At 58.6% G+C, this 26,251-nt stretch overlaps 1 protein-coding gene across 1 annotated transcript in view; it reads right to left on the reverse strand.

Annotated features, from left to right (window-relative positions):
• The window catches only part of VAV2 (vav guanine nucleotide exchange factor 2), a 178,767-nt gene that overhangs the window by 126,522 nt on the left and 25,994 nt on the right, over positions 1 to 26,251 (reverse strand). The window contains exon 2 of the mRNA XM_082842727.1: positions 11,438 to 11,554. Within this exon, the coding sequence (XP_082698853.1) occupies positions 11,438 to 11,554 (117 nt within the window). The remainder of the gene's footprint in view (positions 1 to 11,437; positions 11,555 to 26,251) is intronic.

Below are 26,251 nucleotides of genomic sequence, written 5' to 3' on the forward strand. Positions count from 1 at the left end.
GCTCTGACCCAGCTGTGACCCCAGAAGTGTCTACCTGCCTGGGTTTCCCACCCAGGGAAGGGGCCTGATACTCAGTGCCGGGGAAGCAGGTGTGCCTAGTGCCCTGGTGGCCTGGTAGGGAGAGTACTGGGGTAGAGGGAGCTTTGAAAGGTGGGGTTCTGGGAACAGGGGAGAGGTGGGCTGGACTGGGCAGACCCTGGGCATTCTGTGAACATTTCACCAGCTGCCCGTCAGCAAGTGGCACTGGCTGCCCCTCCCACAGAGGCCCTGTCCTAAAAGCTGAGCATCTGTCCTCCCTCAAATATATGGTCAAACGAAAAGGGAAAAAACAAGCCAAAAATACGATTAAAAGATGAGCAAAGACTTGAATGAACATTTCTCCAGAGGAGGTACACAGATGGCCAATAAGCACATGAAAGGATGCCCATCATCACCGATCACCAGGTGATCAAAACCACAATGAGAGACCACGCCACACCCATTAGGGGGGCTATTATCAAACACACACACACACACACACACACACACACACACAGAAGGTAACAAGTGTTGGTGAGAAGGTGGAGAAATCGGAACCTTGTGCGCGGTCGGTGGGATGTAACATGGTGCAGAAGCTGTGGAAACCATTATGCTGGTGCCTCAAAAAAATGTAACACAAAACCACCATCCGATCTGGTAATTCCACCTCTGGGTATATAATCGAATGAAATGAAAGCAGGAGCTCAAAAAGATATTTGCACACCTGTGTTCATAGCATGACTGACAGTACCCCCCAGCCTCACCTGACCCACAGATCTCATTGGTAAACAACCCCACATTCCGCAAGGCCCGCCCGAGAGCCGGGACCCATACACGTGAGACTGGACACCAATCTTCTCCCACGCTTCCCCTCAAAGAGCGAGAGCCACCAGGCTGGGGGTGGGGCACCTCCTCTTGGGACCGAGCACGGGCTTCACTCCATAGCGAGGGTGCTCGGCCTTCGGGGGCCCAGAGCCTTGGAAGCTGAGAGGGCTGCAGGTTTAGGAATCCAAGAATGAAAGTGGCGAACAAAGCTTTGCACACGCACGGGCACAGCAGCCGTGCTCACAACAGCCAAGACGTAGCAACTGCCCAAAGGCCCGGCAACGGGTATGGATCAACGAGATCTGGTCCAGCCTTACAACGGAATACTACCCAGCCTGAGAGAGGAAGGAATGCTGACACATGCTACAGCGTCGATGAACCTGAACACATTATGCTGAGTGAAAGAAGCCCGAATGGAAACTAAAGGCCACATCCTGTGTGATTGTGTCTATGTGAAATGTCCAGAATGGGCAAATCTGTAGAGACAGAGATTAGTGGTTGCCAGGGGCTGCGGGATGGGAGAGGAGGAACTGGGGTTTCCTTTGGAACTCTGATCAAAAAGTTCCGGAACAAGACAGTGGTGATGGCTACAGGCACTGTAAACATATGGAATGCCGCTGAAATGTACGCTTTAAAATGGTTAAAAAGGTACATTTCACATTAGGTCCATTTTATCACAATAATTTTTCTGAAGGAACCACAGTCAAAAAGGACGACGCAGGATGAATACTCCAGGGCTCGAGCCGAAACTCCCTAACCGGCACGTCAGGTGGTTGAACCAGCACCCTTGCTGGTGCGGACCTGGGGTAAATGGGCAAAGGTCTGAACCACAGCGGGGTCTCTCCCCCAACAAGGTCACAGCCACACACCTTGTGATTCAGAGGCACTGCCCATAAACCCCGAAGGCCTGACCGGCCACAGACCCCCACCTGCCACGTGCTATTTGAAGAAGCAGTATTCCTTGGGAAAGGCCTTCCAGGATGCCAAGAAGGAACACTTTGTTACAATTAATTATTTACATCTTGTTTTTTTTCTTCTTTTTTTCTTGGTCTCATTCGGCTTTTTTGCTGCAAACATCAAGTTGTCAGGCTTCAACAGAAACAATGTCTTGGGGCACTAGGGAGAAACAATTAGCCAATTAAAATTTAATTAACTGTGGACACAGACCAAAAAAAATAGCATGCATGAGTGATGCCAGGACTAGTTGAGAAAATTCGAGCTCCCAGCCCCCTTGGGTGGGGCCCTCAGGGTACAAGTCACGGATGAGAGTGAACCACGAGGTGTGCAGCTCACCCGACACCCACAGGGACCAGAAAGCCCCCCGACAACAACCACCGCCAAGAGGTCAGCCAGCCAGTCCAACCCTCTGTTCACAGATGGGGAAACTGAGGCCAGAGAGGAGCACAGGGGCCTGCCCACGTGCCAGGAGGTGCAGCGGCCGAAGCAGGGCTTGGACGCAACACTCCTAACCCCCCACCCCGACTTCTCCATTGCACGTGTCTGCTGCCACCATAGGCACCCAAGTCCCCTCTCCCCAGGAATGATCCTAAGTGAGAAAGGAGTTGATGGGCAGGACTCGCCCACGAGTCCTACCACGGAGGCACCTCCCTGGCCATCAGCTCCTCCCTGAACCCCTTCCAGGGGTAGAGGGGCCAAAACAAAGGCCCAGAGGCTCCCGGGCCTCACACACAAGACCTGCCCATCTCCCACAGGGCGGTGGACCCAGATCACTCACAGCTCATCAGACCTTCAGGGACTCAACCGCCAGAATGGAAACTTCCGGGGCTCCCCTGGTGGCGCAGTGGTTAAGAATCTGCCTGCCAATGCAGGGGACACGGGTTCAAGCCCTGGTCGAGGAACTTGATCCCACATGCCGCGCAGCAACTAAGCCCGTGGGTCACAACTACTGAGCCTGTGCTCTAGAGCTCGCGAGCCACAACTACTGAGCCCACGAGCCACAACTACTGAAGCCCGCGCGCCTAGAGCCCATGCTCCACAACGAGAGAAGCCACCGCAATGAGAAGCCCGCTCACCGCAACTAGAGAAAGCCCACACACAACAGTGAAGACCCAACACAGCCAAAAATAAAGAAATTTATAAAACAAAAATCGAGACTTTCCCAACCCTTGTCCACTATGCAGGCGATGACGGCCAGGAAGCAGAGAGAAAACCACTCCCAGCACCAGTGAGAAAACGTGGGGTCAGCATCTGAACGGCTTATTTGACTCTGCGTGTGCCTGCACGCGTGTGTACACACGTGTGCCTGGTGGTGAGTTCCTCTGAAAGCGGACGGGCTAAAAACATCCTGAAATGACAACCCTCAGTTAAAAGGAGGAAACGTTTTCAAGCAGAAGCTCGCACAGCCCCAGCCAAAAGGCCTGCAGGCGGCTCTGCGGGGCCCGGAGGCGCGCCTGCCCCTCTGCAGCGGCATTTTAATCGGTAATTAGCGCTGCGCGCGCATGCGGAGGACGCCAGCCTGGATCGCTCCTGACGACATCGGGGCGGGGGTGCCGATGAGCTCGCTGCAGCCCGGGCATCGGCAGCAGACAGGCCGCAGGTGAGCGCAGAGCAGCCGCGCTCGGCAAACGCATGAACTAACGCCAGGGAAACGAGCGAACACGGGGAGGCCCGGGCGAGGAGATCGGGCTGTGGGATGGATGCCCCGAGGCTGCCTGCTCCTTCCCTGAGCAGAGCCCGGGAGCTGCCTGCATTCATCGAGGAGGAACTGACATCTCGATCTCGAACGCAGGACAGTGGGGCGAGGGTGGCGGGTGAGGTTGGCACTCCAGGCACAGCGGGATGGGCTGTCGGCCACCCCCCTGCCCCGCTGCCAAGGCCACCGCCACCGGCTCCACGAGGGCTGGTACAACGAGGGCACCACCCCCGGGACTCACGCACGCAGACAGGCAGCCGCACTGTCTCAAATCTTCCTCCGGCAGCTGAGACGGGGCCCATCTGCAGACCCATTTTACAGATGGGAAAACGACAGCCCCCAGGGGTGAGGCGACCTGTGTGGGTCAAGCCCGCTCCCCAGCGTCACCCTCTGTCCCAAGCCCCCGAAGGTGCCTCAATGGGCCCACTTTCACCTGGCTCCCAGAAGCATCGGCACTCTCAAGGAGTCCGGTGGTGAGTGTTTGCCGGAGGTGCCGGGGCAAGAGAAGGGGTCATGGCAATAGCGGGACTGATGGGAGGTCTGGCAAAGCAAACTGGTTTCCTCCCGTGTGCCAAGTCCAGTAGACTGTCAGGGTCCTGGGGTGCGTGCAGAGGGGCTCAGTGGGAAGGTGCTGGGATCGATAAGTGATGCCTGCCCAGGGCTCTGCAGGGGGTGGTGGCATGTGCCAGGCGCTGCCATGCCAGGGGGACGGAGGAGGGGAAGGACAGGCTGATGATAAAAGAGGGTCCCAGGCAGAGAGGAAGAGTGGGACAGAGGGCCAGGAGGAAGGGCACCTCTCCCGCAGAGACAACCACCGAGGGACCGAGGGGCCCTGGGGCCGGGGCAGCAGATCCAGACTCTGCACGCAGCCAGAGCAGGTGGCAGCTGACCTGCGGACAGTCGGACGGACTGGGATGCTGGCGGACAGGGCCTGCTTCCCACATCCAGGACAGCTGTGACCAGCCTGCCCACCACCAGGGCCCTCAGGCAGCCCGTGAGGCCCCAGCCCTAGCCCCCGCCTCCTAGAGCCCTGATTCCAGGGAGGTGGGTTTCCTCAGCTGTTACAGACCCCTCGTTTCAAACTGTGCTTTTAACCTCTTCAGAACACTCCCTATAAGCAAGACGTCAGGCACAATACGAAAGAGAAAACAGATAAAAGTGGACTCACTCCGATTCAGCAAGGCCCTGCCTTCCGCCTCCTCCTGGCCTCCAGAGACAGGCCCAGACAGTTTAATCCACTGCAGGAGGGAATGCATCTCCTTGTGCCCTTTAAAAAGCTGATGGTCAGGGCTTCCCTGGTGGCGCAGTGGTTGAGAGTCCGCCTGCCGATGCAGGGGACGCGGGTTCGTGCCCCGGTCCGGGAAGATCCCACATGCCGCGGAGCGGCTGGGCCCGTGAGCCATGGCCGCTGAGCCTGTGCTCCACAACGGGAGAGGCCACAACAGTGAGAGGCCCGTGTACCGCAAAAAAAAAAAAAAAAAAAAAAAAGGCTGATGGCCAGCCCTCCCCTCCTGAGTCAGGCCTCCTGTGGCCTCTCCCCAGACAGCCCTGCCTGCCTCCCGGCCCCCATATCGCCCTCCTGGCCTCCACACTGGCCCCACATTAGCTTCCCAGCCCCCTGCAGATGGCAGAATCCCACAGAGCTGACCACTCCTTGCCCCTGCAAACAGCTGCCTCGCTTGGCAGAGGGAAGGGGCACGGCAGAACGCAGAACTCGGCCTCCGCCGTCCGCAGGACCCGAATCGACCCCCCAGTTCCACCACTGCCGCGGGACACAAGCGAGACGCAGCCTCTCTCTGGGCCTCGGTTTCCTTCCTCACTTCCTGAGGCCCCTGAAGATGGCAGGAGCTCACAGATGCAGAGATCTGGGCACATAGCGCACAGGGCTCCGCAGGAGGCGGGAAGCACGGGAGGGGTGCCGGCGGGAGGGCTCCCGGCAGGGCCGGCACTTGGGGGAAACACTGCGCGCCCCACCTCGTGCACTGACTTAAGGAGAGGCCTGTTGTCCGCCCCCAGCCATGCTGAGGGCCAGGTTTAACCGCTTCGGAAGTTTCTGAGCCCAGCAAAATGTTTTCATGGATGATAAATAGGAGAATTCAACCCGTTTACCAGAGGGTGTGCTCTGCTCCTGAACTCAGATGAGAGAAACAGCCTCGCAGACCTTCCTCCCGGGTTGTTAATTCCACTCAAAACGGGGGGCTAACGTGAGCCGAGCTGACCAGGTAGGGCTGCAGGTCCAGGGCGGCCCAGGCTGGGGACACGCAGGGAATCGGGCCCCCGACGTGGGCGATGGGGGCCCCCCTGGGCCCGCCTGGGCCTCCTGACCCACCGAGGGCACCAGGGCCTTCTGCGAAATGCCTCACCCTCACCCCGTCGCCACCAACAGCTTCCCAGCTCCTCCAGTAAGATCCACAGACTCACGCAAAGACAGATTGGTGCACTGCCCCCCATCCCAGTTTGGATTCTAGGCACCAGAAGAGAGCATGAACGTCCCTACAGCCAGGCAGCCCGTGGTCCGGTCAGGGCACTGTGACCCGCAGCCCTGGTAAGGGAGGAAACTGCTTAGACGGTGGATAGCACTGGGCCCAGGGGGCATCCCCACTGTTTTAAATAGCGCGATTTGAGCCAAGGCCCCGGGAGGTGAGGGTGGTGGCCCTGTGGTGTGGTGAGGGCCTTGCAGGCCGAGGGGCAGCCTGCAGGAAGGCCCACGATAAGAACGAGTGAGTGAGTGAACTGTCAGGAAACCGGGAGCGGGTCCCAGGAAAGACAGTCCAAGACCACTCAGAGCCAGAGGCCGGCCATGGCCTCCTGGAGGCTGGGGTCCACCCCCGGGGCCCCTGCTCCCTCCTCCCTCCCTGCCGGATGCCCACCCAGAGGACAGACTCGCCTCCTACAAAGCTTCCTCAGTTCCACCCCTGGCTTCACGGTGCAAGTAAACACGCCCAGTAGGTGGCTGGTCCACAAAGGATTATAATGAAGATGATGATGAAATCTCCGTCTGTTCACTGACCACCGGGTCCCAGCCCACACGAAGAGCTGTCCGTAACACAGCGCCCGTGGGGCTCCGATCAACAGGGGAGAGCTGGTACGACCAGTCGCATCTTCCAGGTGAGGAAATGAGGTTCCGGGAAAGTCGCCAGCCCAGGGTCACTGCCTGGACCGACCCCAGCAGCAATGCCAGGCGGGACCAGATGTGTTGGCAAAGCCAACACTTCACCGCCCTACTTAGGAGGCTCACAGCGAGGAGACGAGGCTGTCCTTCCACGGTGACTTTTATCCACCATCTCTGGGACCAAGACACCAGAAGAAAGCCACAAAAACCCTGCAGCCTCACCAGGATCCTCCGTCCAAAACTGCCAACCAGATACCACGCTAAGGCATCCCGGGAAGACCCAGCCCATCCCGGCCGCCCACTCGGCCTTCCCGCGTTCCTGGGCCCTGTGCATCTGACGGACGCCCAGAACACGACTCGAGGGAACGCGAGAAGGAACATCAAGGAGGGAGCAGGGCCCCGGCCTCAGCGGCAAGTCCCACCGGCTGCCGCTTTCCACACCAGGCGGCTTGGCCTTTAGCTCCCATCTCAGGCCCTTTGCTCAAACCTTCCCTGACGGCACTGGTTTGAGCAGAAACCTAATACCTTTAATGCGACCATTCGGGAAAATACCAGGGACAGGGGACAAAAAAAAAAAAAAAAAGACTTCCGGAACCAACTTTCTGGATCCCTCAGCGCCTGCTGGAGCTCGCCGGATGGGTGAGCAGAGGGACAAATTACCAGTAAAAGTGAGAAGACCCGTATGTTTGCTTCCTGGCTGAGGCCGCATAACACTACCGCGCCCTGGGCCGTCATGTCCTCGTTCTATCCCTGCAGAAACGAAAGCTCAAAGAGTCCAAGTACCCGCAGAGCGCGATCCACACTGGGTCTAACCGACAGGAAGCCCCTCTCCCCGCCGCCCACCCCCTCCATCGCCGTGCTCTGGATGGATGAGAGAAGGCTGGCTGCACCCGGGGTCCCGCAGCCCTCCAGCGTCTCCAGGGGTCCACCTGCCTGCCGCGGGCCGGGAAGCAGAGGGAGCCCAGTCGGCATGAGCTGCCCCTCCCAGCGCTCCTCCCAGGGTCAGGAAACACCTTCTGGAATTTCATGCACCCCAAAACACCAGCTCCTCTCCAGGGGCCAGGGGGCGGGTGGGGGACCCTGCTGGTTCTGGAAACAGGAAGAATATGCCGGCGCATCAGCCCAACTCCGCACGGTGGCTTCCTGGGAAGAGGGGTGATCACTCCCCTACGACGGGGGGCTTTTGCTGCAGCCGAGCTCACGCTGCACGGGACCCGCTCCGCACCCACATGGCAGAGGAAGGGCTCCGGGGTCACGGCCACACGGTGGGCCAGCACGGCCAGCTCCAGGGGCAGAGTTCATTCAGAGCCTTCATTTTCCCACCCCTTTTTTCTACCGTGACCTGCACAACGGCTCATCTGGGTGACCCTCGGAAGGCAAAGGTCATGCAAGTCTCTCTGTTTGATCTCTGCCATAATAAGTGTTTAATAAATTCTCGGTCAACTGAATGCTTAACGGGTAGATGGGTGGAAGGACCGAGGAATGAATGCCTTTTTGTTTCTCAAGGAATGACTCCAATTTGAGAGACTTGGGAAGCTGAGAGGCAGCTGTTTAGTAGAAGAACACCACCACCCAGAACCCAGACAGGACCTGAATGCTATAAGCCTCCTTCAATAATAGCAAAGGAAAAAAAAAAAGACCTGGAAATTTCTAAACCAGCCTAAGACTAACTAGCCAGCTATCCCATAAGGATCCTCTCTGCTCCTGAATCCTATGTAAGTGGAGGACACCCAGGCAAAAAGTGCAAAAGAAACCTTAAATCCCTGCCCCCACCCACCCCCATGAGAGACCACAGCCACCCCCAAGCCCTTTCCCAACCAGGCAAGAATCGGCCTCAGTGTCACTCTCAACACGGGCTCCAGGCAATTCCGGTCGGCAGAGATTGGACTCGACCCTACTGATCGATCCTTCTGCCCGCGCCGGGCTGGTGGTGGCAGTGGGGGGACAGCAGAACAAGCATCACATCGTCACGGTCTGACATCACTGAGCACCACCAGGCACATCTGGACTAGCCCGGGCATCCCCACTGGATGGGGCCCCTGGAGGGCAAAAGGCGAATCTGGCCCGCGGGAACCTGGGCGAGTGTCTGCCGTCTCTGCGCTCAGAGCCAACTCTCACATGGTGACGGCCTTCCCAAGCCCATCCCAGGAAGTCACACCTGCGTGAGGGGCCTGACCCCCCCAGACCTGCTCCCGTCCTGCAGTCTGGAGCCCCAGCTCTGCCTGCCCGTCCACAACTGCCCTGGGGCGGGGACAGTCCCCAAACGGGACCAGGGCAGGCAGCGGTGCAGCGGGGAGGAGCCGGGGTCTGGCTTACGTGCGTGGTTTCCAGGGGATCCTGTCCCCGGACGTCGGGGGGACGAGCCGAGCAAAGCAGGCTCTGGTCAGTGGCTCCCACATGGGGAGAAGCTCCTCTCGGCGCCCCAGCCTCTGCTGGCCCCATGTCAAACTCAGCTCGGGCTGCTGCCCACGGGTTTACCGCGCTCAGAAAACTAGGAGGGGAAGGGGGAGAGCAGTACATGAATGCTCAGGCAGATGGACACAGGGAGGACGGTGGGAGGGCCAGGCTGGGCTCCGGAAGTCTGCGCGAATAAAACGATGCAGAGAAACTACGAGAGGGCAAGCTGCCACCAACCTGTGCTGGTCACCAAACCCGGGGGCGGCACCGCCGTTTAATGAGCACCTACTACAGACCGGGCATCAGGCAGAGGGCTCCCCGGCCCACGCGGTCCTTGGCAAACCGAGGTGGGTCAGAGTCACTGCCAGTAAGTGGACCCAGGTTGTGAACCAGGTCTGTCGGAGTCGACGTGAAGGGCAGGAACGGAACCAGGGCGGCCCTGCCCTTCCCAGAGCCTCGGGTCTCCCTGCAGGACGTGAGGCTGAGCCCAGGCCCCTCGGCTCCTGCGTTGCATTCCCGGCCCCCACAGCGTCACTCACAGTCGAGATCCCCTGACCACTCCTGGCTTGCCCCGAGCGGCCCCTCTGCAGGCAGCTGGCACCCCCCGCCGGGGCCAAACCACCGCACTGGAACCGCTGACGACCATAAGGGGTGCCCCCTTTCACGGTGTTCGGCCATGGTTGGCAGGTCACGTGACGAGAGCTGAATCCAAATTTGTGTACGTGTTACATGACTGCACTCGGCTCAAGTAAAGTACTGAGCACCTACTACAGGCCGGGCGCTCTGTGTGTCACAGCTGGCCAAGAAATGGGTTTGGCCAGGGCTGATCTGTCTTTTCCTCTATGCAATTATTTTAAATACCAGTTGTGTGTATGAGTGTTTGTGTGTGTGTCCGTGTGTGTGTGTGTGTGTGTGTGTGTGTGTGTGTGTGTGTTCCGAAGGCCGTTCCCCAAAGTCCAGAGCCACTGGCTTCTCCCCTGCCCAGGGCACTGCTGGTCACAAGGAGAAATAAGAACAGGTGAGGTTCTAAGCCATTTATAAAGCAAGACTGTGAAAACTGAGAAAAGCCCACTTATGGGAAAGGACACCAGCACAGCTCCATGCAAGCTCCGAGCCCCAGCAGACATGCCCCCAGGCAGAGGGGAAGAAGGGGGCCTCAGAGTCCTGGCAACTGCCCTACAGCCACAGGAACTTGGGTGAGTCATTTAAGAGAGGAAGAGAAACCTCTAAGAGCTGGGTGCTGACACTAAGAGACAGGCTCTTGAACAGGTCCCGGAACCTCGTTTCTAGAGAATTTCAGAACTAAAGAAGAGCACCGTCAGGCCCAGATGGCTTATGGGAAACTCCTAGTCATTGATGCTAATTTGACACTTTACAGCACTTCAAATAAGGGCTCTTCTTGGAACTGACTCCTCAGCATTTGCAAGTGCAAATACAAAACTCCCCTCGCGTTTCATAAATCATGTATTCACAGAACTCGTCCGCAAACACCAGGTCCCTTACAATAACGGTCCTCAGATAAAGCAGGCAATAAATATCTCTGATATTTCCCATCAGCAGGTGGAAATGGCCCCGGGTAGTCCCGGGCCGGCAGCAGAGGGAAGGGCCCTCCAAGAGCACGCAGGAACTCAGGAACAGCTGGGCCACAGGGCGGCAAAGAGCCAGGCCTGATTCAAGCCCTCGGCCCCTGAGCCATCAACAAGGTATCACGTCCTGACCCCATCTTTTAAAATGAGGGACCTTGGAACTGTTGGCTTCCAGATGGAACGTGACACCCTGCTTTGACACTCTGAACACAGGCTCACCAGGAAGCCACAATGAGCCATACCCTCACCTGGCCTTTTGCACCTACCTGCCCGGCCTCAGGTTCCCCTCACCTGTGCCAGCAGGACTCCCAGACAGCTGCCAGGGACACTTTCTGAGAACACGGGGAGACTTCCCGGGTTATCTGCCACGGACCTAGGGAATCCCCTCCAGGGACCAGGGAGTTCAGATAATCCCACCCCCGCCTTGCCCGACACCTGCTCAGAGCCAGACGGCCCTGCTTGTTTCAGGATAATCTTGACGGCTCCCTTCTCGGAGCGCCACGGTAAAAGCGGTACCTGCATCACCTCAGCTGACTCACGGAGCTGGTGCCCTTTCTCCCACAAAGAATGGGAGACTCGGGGCAGGAAGTAAATGCTTAGGGTCGCTCAGCTAGAAAGGCAGGGCCAGGGCTGCATCCCCGGTACTGGCCTCGTCCAGGCCCGGCTTTCCCCCCATCCTCCTGGATTCAGGATGCCTGACTTCACCCTGAGCAGCCTGAGAGGCGGGAGGGGCTGTCCCGCTGCCCCAGCCCCCGATGCACCCCCTCCTGTTAGTAACACAGCCAGGCCGGCACCTGCCCACTAGGCTCTGCGCGGAGGGGCCCATCCCGGAAAGAGGCCACTCACCTTCCCAAAGTCTCGGACATCGAAGAGGTCGAAGGGGTCAAACAGCTCGCTGTTCCTGAGTCCAAATTTGTCGTGGCAGACTTTAAGGAAGGTGCGAATGTTCTTCAAACACAGGAACTATAGAGGAGAGAAGGGAAAATTACTCAGCCTGCACTGTCTGTACAGGCAGTAACGCTAACAGCTGCAAACTCTGCCTCCGTGCGCCGACCGGGACCAGCGCTTCCCTGCTCGGAGAAGACAGCACGGCCATCCCACTGGCCCTGGCCATTCCTGGCCATCTGCCCCGTGCCCCTGCCCAGGGATCCACACGTTTCAACTCCGACAATCACGGCTGGAACAAAATACGCTGCTTTTCAGTCAGCGGGCACAGAGCGGGCACTCACACAAGTGCACACTGCCTTCCCCACACAGACGCATCCCCCGTTACTTTACACATGACAAAGCCCTACAGCAGCCATGGGGACCCCTGGAGCAGCACATGCCAGACAGGCAGGGGGCCACTGGGAGCACAAAGGCCAGCATCAAAATCCCAGATCAGGGGCTTCCCTGGTGGTGCAGTGGTTGAGAGTCCGCCTGCCGATGCGGGGGACGCGGGTTCGTGCGCCGGTCCGGGAGGATCCCACGTGAAGCAGAGAGGCTGGGCCCGTGAGCCATGGCCGCTGAGGCTGCGCGTCCGGAGCCTGTGCTCCACAACGGGAGAGGCCACGACAGTGAGAGGCCCGCGTACCGCAAAAAAAACAAATATATCCCAGATCAGCATCCACAGTACCTCCTCCACCCAGTAACCCAGAATCTGAGCTCCCAGCTTGCAGTGGGCTTGGCAACACACGGAGGCATGCGGTGAGGGGCCAACAGGGTCGCCAGCTTCAGTCCCCGTGGAAAAAGCTGGTAAAGACTTGGGGGCAGCAGGCAAGGTGGCCTGGAGCACAGACCTGCAGTCACAGGGCCCTGGGTTCGAATCCTGTCCAATGACTCTGGTGGGACCAGGGGAGAGTGGCTTCGGCTCCTGAGCCCTGGTTCCCTGACAGGACGTGCCTGGCTGGCTTAACTATCCACCCTGACGGCACAGACTGGGCATTAGGTAGGTGGGAGCCATCAGCCCACCCAGTCCAGTTCGGCGTGGGCGTCCACGAGGTGAGGACCACGGTGCACACAGCTGAACGCTAACCCAGGGTTCAGACCAGTGGTCCCCATGGTGACCACTCACTAAGGGCCCAACAGCTCAACTTCAAGAGACCTGCAGAGAGCCCGGACTCCTCACCGGAAATTCAGATGAACAGACAGATTTAGATGAAGGGTGGGTCAGAATCAGAAGCTACGCAGGCTGAGAACGCCCACAGGGCACACGGCGCCCCAGCAGAGATGCGAATCTCCCCACCCAGCTGCACCCAGTGGGCATCACCCCGGCTGGGGAGCACCCCCCTCATCGGGCCACTCCTCCCTCCTGGCTGGAGCTGGTCACTGGTCAGAGAAGACCTCGGCTTACATGCTTGTAGTATATTAACTATTCTCTGTCTGTGTGTGCGGGTATCTGGGTGTGTGGATCTGGGTGTGCATCTCTCTGCGTTTATCTTTGTGTATCAGGATGTATCTGTGTTTGTATCTCTGTGTATTTATCTGTGTGTTTGTGTGGTTCAGTGTGTATGTGTGTGTGTTTATCTGTGCGTATCAGGATGTATCTGTGTTTGTATCTCTGTATTTATCTGTGTGTATCTGTGTGTTTGTGTGTATATGTGTATCTCTGTATCAGTGTGTATCTGTTTATCTGTGTATGTCTGTGTGTGTGTGTATTTTTTCTGAACACCTGAGAGTAAAATGCAGACGTGACCCCCTTCCCCCAAACATCTGAGCGTGTATTTCCTGAGAACAAGAACACCCCCTCCACAATCCCAGCACCAATGTCAAAATCAGGCAATTAACGTAGGTCCCACACCTTACCTCAACCAGAGACAGGACTCACATTTCTTCAACAGATAAAGATAAAGGACAATCAAAACGTCCTGATAGAAAAAAAAAATATTCTGGCCCAGCATCCAATCTCGGCCCACACACGATTTTAGTCATCACGTCCCTTTTGTCTCCATGAACCTAGAAGAGCTTTCTCCAACAGAACTTTCTGGAAGGATGGAAATGTCCTGTGTGCGCCGTCCAGTAGGGCAGCATCAGGCACACGTGCCCGCTGAGCGCTTGAGATGTGGCCAGTCCAGCTGAACAACTGCACTTTGTTTTAAAATAAATTTATTCATTATTTTTGGCTGCGCTGGGTCTTTGTTGCTGCGCGCGGGCTTTCTCTAGCTGCGGCAAGCAGGGGCTACTCTTCATTGCGTTGCGCGGGCCTCTCATTGCGGTGGCTTCTCTTGTTGCGGAGCATGGGCTCGCGGCGCATGGGCTCAGTAGTTGTGGCACATGAGCTCAGTAGTTGTGGCTCGCGGGCTTAGGTGCTCCGCCGCACGTGGGATCTTCCCGGACCAGGGCTCAAACCCGTGTCCCCTGCATCGGCAGGCGGATTCTTAACCGCTGAGCCACCAGGGAAGCCCAACAACTGCACTTTTAATGTAACTGTATTCTAATGAATTTAAATTTAATAGCAAAACCGGCTACAGCTACTGGTTTGAACGTGTGGACCTAAAACACTCCAGTCTTTGTCTTCCTTGACCGGACATTTTTGAAGAAACACAAACACAAAAAGACAAATACTGTAGGATTTCCCTGACATGCGGGGACCTAGGATAAGTAAATCCATGGAGACAGAAAGAGGGCGGAGGCTGGGGAGTTAGTGTTTAATGGCGACAGAGTTTCACTTTGGGAAGATGAACAAGTTCTGCCTGTTACACAGCATTGTCAATGTACTCAATGCCACTGAATTGTACACTTAAAAACAGTTAAAAAGGTAAATTTGTTTGTCTGTTATTGGTGTTAACCTGTTTTATTGTGAAGCATAACACACACAATGGATCCCCAGAAGAAGAAGGTAGATTTGTGGTTTTGGCCGCACCCCGCCCCGCGGCATGTGGGATCCTCGTTCCCCAACCAGGGATCGAACCCGCGCCCCCTGCACTGGAAGCGCGGCACCTTAACCACCGGACCGCCAGGGAAGGCCCAATGGTAAATTTTATGTCTTGTGTATTTCACCACCATAAAAAATTTTATTTCACAAAACAGACCCACAGGGAGGAGGCCACGTGACGACGGAAGTGGAGACTAAGGTGACGCTCCCAGGAGCCCAGGAACCACCAGGAACTGGGGGAGGGGCTGGGACACACTCTTCCACCAAGACCCCAAGAGACAGCCCACCCTGCGGCCACCTGGATCTCAGACGCCCAGAGCCGCGACTTCAGCTGCTTCAACCCACCCCCACCCCCCACCCGGAGGAGGGGCCTGAACCAGAGCTGCACTGGCCCCCTCAGCCCTGCAGCTCCAGACCCTCTTCCCGCTCGCCCGCCCTGCAGGCCCGGCTGCGGCGTCCAGCCGGCTCCAGCCTTTTCTGCACCACTCGTCTCTGATTTCCACTAAGCCTCTATTTTAATTCCTCCTCGGCCTCCCAGTTTTAGAGTTAATTACACAGCTCCTAAACATAATGGCAGCCGGCAAGGCCAGGCTTCCCTTGGGGGCTCAGGCGGGGCAGGCGACCCGTGGGCACAGTGTCTGCCCAGCCTGGCCCCACCCCCAATGTGGCCACTCGGGCCCCTCACCTTCCAGAACCGCTCTCTGTGTGGTCTGGGCCCACCCCAGGCTGGCGGTGGACAACAGCCGCACGGACAGGCTCAGACCGCAGGGCAAGGGGCACGGCAGGACTGGGAGAAGGCACCCGGGCCGGCAGCGGTTCACGGGTGCCTGTGCGCCTGGCGCCGCGCTGCAGCCTCTGCCCTCCCTCCAGGAATTCACCCCATTTCACAGGTAAGGTAACTGACGTCCAGGCAGCGGAGAACTTCGGCTCCAGATTAGAAGGTGGCCAAGCCAACAGTTGAACCCACGTGTGCTTCCAGAGCGGTGACGGCCCTTTGAGAGGATGAGGCCTACCTCCAGGATGCCCTGAGTCCTGGGTCCCCCTTGTCCGGTGTGCTTACCAACAGCATCCCTTTCACTCCCATACGTGGCCCCATTTGAATAAGGGATATGGTCACCGTCTCCCTCATTGTACAATTAGGGAAAGTGAGGCCCAGAGACTCACCTTCCTCCAGTCCCCTCCTTCCCCTCCACCCCTGGGCTGGGAGGGCGTGTCGTCGGAGCCTGGCCAATGAGAGCCACGTGGTCCCTCACTCCCAGCAGAATCGGCTTCTGATTCTGGGACAGAGACTCCTGAGGGGTGAGGGTGAGGGGACCAGGGCTGAAGCGGCTGCAGGCACGTCTCAGCCACAGGCTGGGTGACAGTGGGCGGGGGCAGCGGCCAGCGTGAAGCCAGAAGTTGCCCACCCTTATCTTGTGGCCAGAGAAGGCCTGACAGCCGGCCGTGTCCCTGTGGCTTCAGGGGTAAGTGGCATTCTTCTGTCTCCTCGGCCGGCGGGGCCCTCTATGAAGGGCGGCCACAATAGGGTCTGTCCTAGGAAACCTGGCCCCTTGACAAGCGGCCCAGACCGGAGGCAGCGCCGTTGTATTGGTTGAGGGCATCCTGTGGGGCGTGGGCTCCCCCAGCCCCAGACACGGGGCGGGGGGGGGTCCAAGCAATCCCTCATTGAGGCTTGGCCACTGTGCCGAGAGGCGGGACCACCTATGTCCTCTAGTCCCAGGCCCTTTTCAGCCTCCTCTGACCTGATCAGGCTGAAATCAGATTAGCGTGAGGGCACAGGCTCCACGGGCTGCCGCCCACCTCCCCAGGCACAGCCGGACAGGACAGCCCAGGCCTGCTGTTCACTGTCACCTGTCACTTAGCTGTTCCCAGGCCCCAGCGCGGGGATCCTGGACGTGATAGGCAGAGCAGGGTCCTGAGAGCCAGGGGCCGTGTCTGAGCCTCGTGGCTCCCGTGCACCCTCGAGGGGCGGGGGCTGGGGGGGGACTTCCTGGCCAGGCTCAAGCGGCTCCACTACGGCCTCCTAGTGGTCAACCCACTGATCATGGAGACACCGCCAGGGACAGCCCCACCCCGTGGAGGAGACACAGAGGCCCTTCCCCACTGGGCGGGCAGCTTTCAGGCCACGAGGGCCCCTCCTGTTACACCCCCGCCCAGGCTTGCTGTCCCCCAGGCAGTACTGGGACAGGGCCCCCAGAGCTCACGTCCACTGCTCACGCACCTCAGCACTGAGAGCCTGGTGCAAAAGGGGGAACTGAGGCACAGGGTGCTGAAGCCACTTGCGTGAGGTCACATGGCAGCAGGGAGCCCGGGATTTGTGGTCTGAATGCAGGTGGCCAGGGAACCGCCCACAGGGTGAGGGAGGGAGGTAACAACGGCTGCTTGCAGTCCTGCTCCAATGACAAACCTACTACCGCCTGCGACGGCCCCCTGAGCTGTGCACCCCATTCCACAGATGGACAAAGTGAGGCTCAGGGCAGCTAGACCATGGGTGGGTCCAAGTTCCTGCCAGAAACAGTGCGGCTGGGATGATGACCACAGGCCCCTGCCTGAAGGGGGGAGGGGAAGCCCTGTCAAAGCCCAGGATAAGGGAAAGGGGCGGGGTCTGTGTGTTCAAGGCCTGGCTGGCTGCCCTGCCCCTTGGAGCCCCCAGGGAGCTGTGTTGGGCCATGAGGGAGGCGCCCGGCCCCGGATACTGGGCTCTGTGGGATGTGACTCACCCCGCTGTGCATACCTGGCTCCTGGTTCCGACCCCCCTCCCCCACCGTGTGTGCCTGGCAAGTCTCACTGCTACAGTGAGGGGCTAGACTGGGGTCCGGGGATCCCAGGCATCTCACACTGGCTCGTAAGAATCTCCAAAGCTCCCATGTAGCAAGGGTTTCCACGGCACCAGGCTCTGGGCTAAGGGATGGGCTGCTCACAGCATCCCAGAGTCATTACAGCGATTCCTAATGCACTGACGAAGAAACTGAGGTCCCAAGAGGTTACCTAGCCTGCCCTAGGTCACTAGCAAGGACGTGACAGAGCTGGGAACAGATCTGGGTCCGTTTAACCTCCAAGGCCAGACTCTTCATAGTTTATAAGTTTCTGAGCAGGGAGTCAATAAGATTTTTTTTTAAAAAGAAAATAATACTTGCAGGAAAATTAAGTCTGGCCGGGGTGATGGGGAGACACTGAATGAAGGCAGGAGCCCAGCCTTTGGACTTGACAGGCAGGTTCCACACACAGAAATCGTGGCTCACGAATCGGCCAGTGGGTGGGGGAGTTTGGAAGGACTGCTGCACACACAGGAACCGGCCAGCACGCCCCACCTCACTGTTTACTGAGACCTTCTGCTTTTAGGTCTGCATTCGATCCGTCCCTATGATGGACTTTCACTTTGAGCCCTAGTTTGCAGGTGTGGAAACCAAGGTTCAGAGATTTGGCAAAAGGAGGGGTGACCTCTCCTGGTGCCCTCTTGCCTCTCACAGGGCTTGTCCCAGGGGAAGAAGTCCCTTTGGCTGCCCCCAGGCTAAGTCAGGAGGCCAGCAGCCTTCAGCTCCCAGAAGTGATTGGGGCCCACATCCCTGCCAACATTCCTCCCCTCCGCCCCCCGCCCCGCCCCGCACGTGGTCCCCGACACGCAAAGCTCCTCTGGGCACTCTGGCTGGCATCCTCAGCCCACCCACTGCACCACACAGTCCCACCACCCCCAGGGTCTCCAGGGCAGGCCAGGAAGGCACAGACGCACATTCCAGCCCAGACCCTGGCCTGGCTGCGGGGCTCTGCCTGCTCCAACTCAACGGCCCTATCTTCTCCCGCCTCAGTCTTCCCATCTGTAAAATGGGGAAGCCTTGCCCACTGACTCCTACAATGCTGGGCCCCTCACTCAAGAAAACTGCTTTACGAAGGGACAGTTGACACTGGGACCTCCCAAAGTCCCTGTGCCCAGAGCTTCCCTGGGCCACCATGCCCTGCAAGGGGGGAGGTGGGGTCTGGCCCCGACGGCCCCTCCAGGGCCCTGTGATCTGCACTCCCTCCTGGGCACAGTCAGCCGGAACTGAGGAGTGGCCGCACCCCAGACGGAGCCGGCCCTTCGCCCACACCTCTGCCGGCCTCTAAGCTCACCAGCCTAACTCCTCAAAGCTGATACTCAGGGGCCAGGGGAGGGACCAAGGCCTCCAGGACACGACGTGTCTGAGGCTCTCTGCTCACGGCCACAGCAGCAGGACAACAGCGAGTTGAAGAGCATCCTCCCAGCACCCCCCAGCCGTTAAGACAGAGCCCTGGACCCCCGGAGAGGGACCCGGGCATGCCAGCTACCCAGGTATCTCGAGAACGGGAGCTTTGTTTGAAAACCCCTGCATCTTTCTGCAAGGCGGAGGTCTCCACGTCTGAAGTTCACACTCTACAACACAGGCGCCAAAAAGTGCCCACGGACAGCACTGAGTTTCTTGAAATATTTCAACAAGCGGCACTAAAACTGCACTTCACGATGACAAGTCGCTTTGCTGCAGCTAGAGCGATGCCAACCCCCGCCCCCGCCCGGAGCCGAGCTGCTGAGCCTGACGGGCGGCTGACGACGAGGTCTCTGATCAATAAAAAATGGGAAAAGGAATTAATTTCTTGTTTTATTTATGCCACGTTCATTCCAAAAAGCATCTTAAATGACTTCATTACTATTTAATAGAAGCAGCTTACTGGAACGGATCTTTGAAATCTGGGGCCCTTGGGGTGAATAAACAGGGGGCCTGGAGGCGACAAGCTGGCCAGATATTCCATGGGGGGTCGGGGCCAAGACCCTCTTCTCCCCCTGGGTCCCAAATACCCTGGGCAATGACCCACAGCCAGGGTTCAATGTCTAGCGAATGAATGAATGAATGAATGAACAGATGACCGCCTACAGAGCATTGACTGACATCTCTGAAACGGCCCCGCTTTTCCCCCAAGCAGCAGGGATTCCATGATGGCTTTACAGGCATCTGGGGCCCCTGGACGGCTGCAGCTGCATGGCGGGAGCCCTCCCTTTCAGAAGCATCTCTTCCAAAAATAAAGGGGCAGGTGGAATTTGGGGTTGGCCATGACCACTCACTCCCGCACCCATCAGTACCATCCTCGGGCCTCTGTGCACCAGCCAGGTAGGGTCCACCAATTGCTAAGCCCAATGACACCTCCGGCAGGGAAGGATCACTTATCACCCATCTTACAGAGAAGGAACCAGGCTCGGGAGGTCGGGATCTGGGATTGGAATCAGTCCTTCGAACTCCACAGCCCCAGCTCCCACACCGTCAGGGGCCGAGCCTCCGTGACCGCCCCCAACACTGAATCCAGGGGGAGAGGCCGGTGCACCTCCAGCTCACCCGCTGCTCCAGGCAGGGAACGCACAGGCCCAGCCAGGCATTTACTGAGGAGCGTCAGGGACTCGATTATGTCTGGACAATTTAACAGGAGCACTTCCTCCACTCAGGCCGTTTCCTCAGCTGCAGACGCACCAGGAGACAGGGGCTCACGTGGGCGCCAGCAGGCTGATGGATGAACCCCAGCGGCCTCTGTGCAGGGCCCGCTGCGGGGAGCGGAGGGGCTTTTCTTTGTGCGCCGAGGTCCTCCAGGGGCTGGCCTCGCCCCACATCACAGGCAGGCCACGTGCGATGGCGGCGTCAGGCCCACCGCTGTGCCCGCCCCTCGCCGTCGCATCGAGTGGCTTACCCCACAGCCGCTAGATTTTTGTCCAGAAAGGACCGAGTCACCCGTCTGGCTTGAAGTCTAACACTCATTGGTGCTGAAACAGCATCGGATGGACTCCTACTTTCTCCAGTAACAGATCATCCATCAGCTGCCGGGCCTGTGCCGGGGGCTCCACAGAGCTCTTTTTTTTTTTTTTTTCATTTATTTTTTTGCGGTACACGGGCCTCTCCCGTTGCAGAGCACAGGTTCCAGACGCGCAGGCTCAGCGGTCATGGCTCACGGGCCCAGCCGCTCCGCGGCATGTGGGATCTTCCCGGACCGGGGCACGAACCCGTGTCCCCTGCATCGGCAGGCGGACTCTCAACCACTGCGCCACCAGGGAAGCCCTCCACGGAGGTCTGTATGTCCACGGTCTGCACATTCCTCTACCCGACTCATGAGCTATCACGCGTGCCCGTTTCATGGCTTGGGGTCCGCCCGGTTCAACCCCCAGCGAGGGGAGGGCCAGCTCTGACCCATGTGGTCTGGTCCAGCCTGGGCCACGAAGCAAGACACCTCCCACAAGGGACCCCCCCCCGCCCCCCGCAAAGCCATGGGCAGGGGAAGCCCCTCTGGGAACGACATCGGAGGAGGACGGGGCCAACCCGCTGTGGTGGCAACAGCTGCACTGATCTCCGTGAGCTGGTGCCTCTCTGCCTGATCCCAGCTTTCCTGGGAGGAAGGGGCTCCCCAGTGATGCCGGCCCCTCCCCTTCCCCGGGACATTACCCTCCCGCCGTGACCATGTGATTCAAAAGGCAGTCTGCCTCCTAGGTGCTGGAAGAAGGGGTGCCTCTAAGGCAGACCCCAAGTCCGGCCTCAGCAAGCTTCCTGACCCCTGAGCCCGGACCCTTCCCCCGCAAGAATGCCCTGACTCATTTCCAGCGCCCTCTGGCCACTTCCGGGAGCAATGGACGTGGGCCTTGGCCTCCCACCCGGCCACTCCCTTCCCCCTTTGGCCCATGAGAAGGCGGATGCTGCACACACAACGTGACACCTGGCACCTCTGGGGCTCCCGGCCCTGCTGTGCTCAGTCAGCCCGCTCCCTCCGCACAGCCTTCCACCGTGGGTCCCAGCTGCGTGGGGGGTCCTGCTCACCGCGCCCCGGAGGGGGGCTTCCAGTGAAATGGGGAGGGGCTCAGCTGAGCCACGGGAAGCAGGTTCCGAAAGGTTAGGAGGTCAAGCTCCAGCCGGAGGGAGACGCACTGGCAGTCAGGCTGGACCAAGCTGGTGACAGATGTAACGCCATCACTCCCCACCCTGATCTTGGAGCACGTCCTCATCAACACTTGAGGGGAAACTCACCAGGAAAACCCATCCTGGAAAAACACTAGGTTGGAAGTCTGAGCAGAAGAGGAGGGGCGGGGGTAGCTGGGGAGCTCATCCTCAACTCTGTCCATAGTCAGCAGACACTTAACAGGCACCTACTGTGCGCCAGGCCCTGCCGCAAGCCCCGGGCTCAGGAAACACACACAGGAGTGCAGCAAGAACTCCTCTGAGCCCTCGGCTGCCCAAGGAAAGAATAATCTGTGACTTCCTCCCGATACCTGGATGGAAACTGTTCCCAGCAATCCTCAAAAGATCCGCTGCCCCAGCTAAGGCCTGTTTGAGCCGGGGAGGGGGGGGGATAAAACGTAGCCCGCCTTATCAAGACTTCAAGGTCAGGGTCAAAGCAAAGGTTCTCTACAAAGCCGGCAGGAAATTGCTTTTCTAGTGTTTCTATGTGCGACCATCTTCGCTTGAGCCAGAGGGTTCAATCCCGCTCTCTTGCTGCCCCAGTCCTCCAGGCGGGCACGGCTAGGAGAGATTAGCTCGGCCGCTGCCTGACACAGTGCCCCCTACCACCACCCCAGCACCCTCCTGCGGCCCCGAGCCAGGCCGTTAACGCTGGCCCACAAGCCCTGTGAAATCGCCCCTTGTCTCTGCCACTTCAGTGTCTCCATCTCTACTTCCCGCCTGAAAGTGGCCTCAAGGTCAACATCAGAGCATCCTTCTCCACACGCCTCCAAGCTCCTCTTTCCCAGTCCGACTCCAGAGGCAGGTCAGCCCTGCGGACGTTAACAGGATGGTCCGAGCACAGACACTACCCGCCTTTTTACAGATAAAGAGGTGAAGCTTGAGAAAGCTGTTTGCCAAGTGTAGTGGCTTGAAAGATAGTCCCCAAAAAACACGTCCATGCTCTGGAAAAAAAGGTCTTAACAGACGTAATTAAGGATCTTGAGACCATCCTGAATCAGGGTGGGCCCTATGTCCAATGACGAGTGTCCTTATAAGAGACAGACAGAGGAGAGACGCGGGGAGGAGAGGAGAGGCCAGGTGAGGCCAGAGCAGGGACAGCAGTGAGGCGGCCACAGCCAGGGATGCCTGGACCACCAGGAGCTGAGGGAGGTGGGAAGGACCCTCCCGCAGAGCCTCCGGAAGCGGGTGGGGGAGCATGGCCCTGCAACACCTCATTTCAGATATCTGGCCTCCAGAGCTGGGAGAGAAGGAATCTCTGCTGATGCCAGCACCCAGTCTGTAATGCTACAGCAGCCTGAGGCTCCAGCTGGTGGGAGGAGCCTTTCATGAACCGCCCGCTGCCTGGCCTCAACACAACAGACAATGCCACACGCGCAGGCCCTCAGCAAAGGTTTGTGGGATGGATGGATGAATGAGTGAAGAGGGTTTTGATGAGAAACAGAAGCAAAAATCCTGGTTTCTTCCACCGGTCGTCCCAGCTCGTGATCATTCCTGCCCCTTACAAGTTCCCCAACAGCCCCGCCTGGCTGGGAGTCCCTGGATCCTGGACCTGGCACCCTGGGGCCCTCAGTAAATGTGGTTTGGACCCCCCAGGGCCAACCCAGGGCTCTTTGGGGGTCAAGGGCCCCAGAGAGACTCCCAGCCGGATGGGGAAGTCAGAAGTGGCTGTGCTGGGCCCCAGACCCACCTCCTTGCTGCTTCTCTGAATATCATGGGGCTTAGCTCCAGCTTCGGACCCCCTAAATTGGGGCGGGGGGGAGGGGTCTTGGCAGGTCCAGCCAGCTTTCAGGCAGAGAGATCTAGGTTCAAATCCTGAACCCTCCCACTGCCACACCCTCCCTGGGAACTCCGCCCCACCATGACCCCAGCTCTAGGCTCACCACACGCCTCAGGCCTCCAAGTCTCTTTGGGAAGGTGCCCAGCTCGGGCACCCCAAAATAGAGCACCCCAAAACAGGCCTGTGGTTCTCTAGCCCCAGTGGGGACCCCTGCTCAGTGAAAGCCACCCGCCTGCTCAAGCAGGGGCTGGAGGGAGTACCAGCAAGCAGCAGAGACCCCCTCGCACGCCGCACTTCCACCCGACGGCCAAGAGGCCTCCACGTGTGGGAAACCAACACATTACGTGTGGCGTTCGTGTCACCATGAACACCAGGGACATACATCCTTCTCCAAAGTGCCACAAACGCCGGAGAAACTGTCACTCAAGGCAGCACGCCGGGCACTCAGGGGCCTCGCGCCTGGGTCAGCTCACATCACTGTGAGAAGGGTGGATAAAATGTCACGTTTGGTTATCATCCCGACGGCTCCCAGCGGCTCTGAGAGGCGGCGTGACAGACACACACCGCAGCTAACGTCCATGGGCCACCTGCTGAGGGTCTGTCGTCCCCACCTGCGTGGCGAGGCCGCTGAATCGGCTCTGTCGCCCTGTGGGGATGGGGATGGTGGGGTTACTGCAGACCTGCCGGCAAGGCCCGCCGGGGAGCAGTGTCCACATGATGTCCTGCTGCTGCCTCGCTCTCCGCAGACACCGCAGGGAGCTTCAAGAAGCATCTCTCCTGAGATGCTGGAAAGGACCCCAAATGCCCAGGGCAGGGGCGGCCATAGGAGGCGCTCAGTAGAACCTGAGCCAATACACATGTGCCTCCTGGGAAGGCTTCGGTGGAGATGGGGACCGTTCCCCACCCAGGAACGGAAGGCGCCTGCAGGCCAGCTGGGGGCCTCCTGGGCCCCCCAGGCTCATCTCCTCCCACACCAGCCTTGGGGGGCACACAGCCCTGTGCAAACGGGACAGGGGTGCAGGCATGCAGGAGCTTATGTGCGAGGGGCTGCCAGTGGGCGTGCTTGTGGCGTGCGTGTGATGGTGTACGCGTCCGTGTTATAATTAACGAGGCCAAGCACGAAAACGTCTTCAGGTGCACGTGCACTGAGAGCGATGGTTTTCGAAGTCCAGGCAGGGGGACTTCTAGTGGGACTTTATTTTCATTGCACTGCGGTCCGTGAGCCATAAACGTGAGTTTTTAGCTAGATGAGGAAAGAAGGCAGTTCCCCACCCCTGCTGCCCCCACAGACACCCACACGAGGAGAAGCGGACGCTCAGCCAGGCCCGAGCACAGAGGCCAGGCCGCCTCCCGGGCTCCGTCTGCAGGGAAGACGTGGCCTCCACGGTCCCCGGGGAGCGATGCCGAGGCCCCACCTCTCCCAGTACCTGTCCCAGGGGTCTCCAACCTGCCGAGAGCCCCCGACCTTCATTCAGTCCAATGTTCACCACTCGTGCCCCAACGAGGCATGCATCAGACGCAACCCAGGTCCTAGGGGCCCCACAGGGGGCCTCGCCCTCCATGAAGAAGCCCCGCGGTGAGGGTACAGCTCCCGATGCCACCGCCAGGCGCCCCCCCCATTCTCCCCACTCCCTGGGCCTCCCCGCACAAGGGACGCCCTTGAAACAGTAAACCTCAGGCTCGGCTTCCGAAGTCTCTTCTCCCTCACGTGGCGAAGGAACTATGGCTCCCAAGTCAATCCAACTGTTGCCAACCACGGGCTCAGCGGGGCAGCCCCGGCCTCCAGCGGCGAGAGCGGCCTCTGCTCTCCATCTGGCTACAGGGCACCACGGAACTCTCCGGAATCGGGGCCTCGTCTCAGTCACTACTGTCAGCCTGGGCGGGCAGAGGGACAAGGGGGATACATCGACAGTGGGCACGCAGCTCGCTGGGTGACCCGGGATAGGACTGCCCGTCTCAGAACCTCGGTCTCCCCAGTTCAGTGAACCTGAATGTACTCCTGGAGCTCCGAGGAGGCAGACCTCCTCACAAGGTCACGGGGGAGCGTGGGGAGGGAGGGGGTCCCGCAGCATCAGTACTGGCTTGAACGAGGTACCACCTGACACCCGTTAGGGTGGCAACTAGCAACAAAACAAAATAACGTGTCAGCGAGGACGTGGACAAACGGGAACCTTGTGCACTGTTGGCAGGAAAGTAAAATGGCGAGGCCACCGTGGGAAACAGTATAGCAGTTCCTCAAAACATTAAAAATAAAACTATCCTACGATCCAGAGATCCTGCTTCTGGGTACACACCCCAAAGAGCTGAAAGCAGGGTCTCAAAGGGATACTTGTACACCCGTGTTCACAGTAGCCAAAAATCATGGAAGCAACCCACCCATCAACACATAAATGGATAAACGACACAGGGTCTTCCCATACAACGGAATATTATTCAGCCTGAAAAAGGAAGCAACTTCTGACATACGTTACAGAATGAACCTGGAGGACATTATGCTCCGTGAAATAAGCCAGACACCAAAAGACAAATACTGTGTGATTCCATTTATATGGGGTCCCTAGAGTCGTCCAAATCGTAAAGACAGAAGGTAGCGTGGTGGCTGCCCGGGGTGGGGGAGGGGAACAGGAAGTTGGTTAATAGGTAGAGTTTCAGTTTTACAAGGTGAAGAGAGCTGCGGGGTGGACGGTGTTGATGGCAGCACGACAGTGTGAATGTCCTTAAAAATGGCTAAGATGGTAAACTTGGTTACGTGTACTTTACCACAATTAAAAAAAAAAAACAAACACCTCATTTGAAAACTTCAAAAACTGTATGGTTTTCAAGGTTCCCCCAGCATGAGACCCCCAGAGGACCATGTGATTCCTCGTGGGCCTCCCCTGAGGTCCACCCACCCCCTCCCCAGCCCCATGCCCTCCACCCAAAGCCCTGGCCTCGTGGGAGGGTCTCTGGCTTTCCCAGGGGGAGAAGCAAATACAGCATGGGTGATGGACACAGGGGGTCTGGGGGCCTCAAAGCATCGGTGACACAGCCCCTGCGGGGAGCGGGAGTCCAGGGAGCTTTGCCTTTCTAAGGTGCTTCTTTTTACTCCT

Source organism: Leucopleurus acutus (genome assembly GCF_964270905.1).
Source record: "Leucopleurus acutus genome assembly, chromosome: 7".
In the NCBI taxonomy this organism is placed as follows: domain Eukaryota; kingdom Metazoa; phylum Chordata; class Mammalia; order Artiodactyla; family Delphinidae; genus Leucopleurus; species Leucopleurus acutus.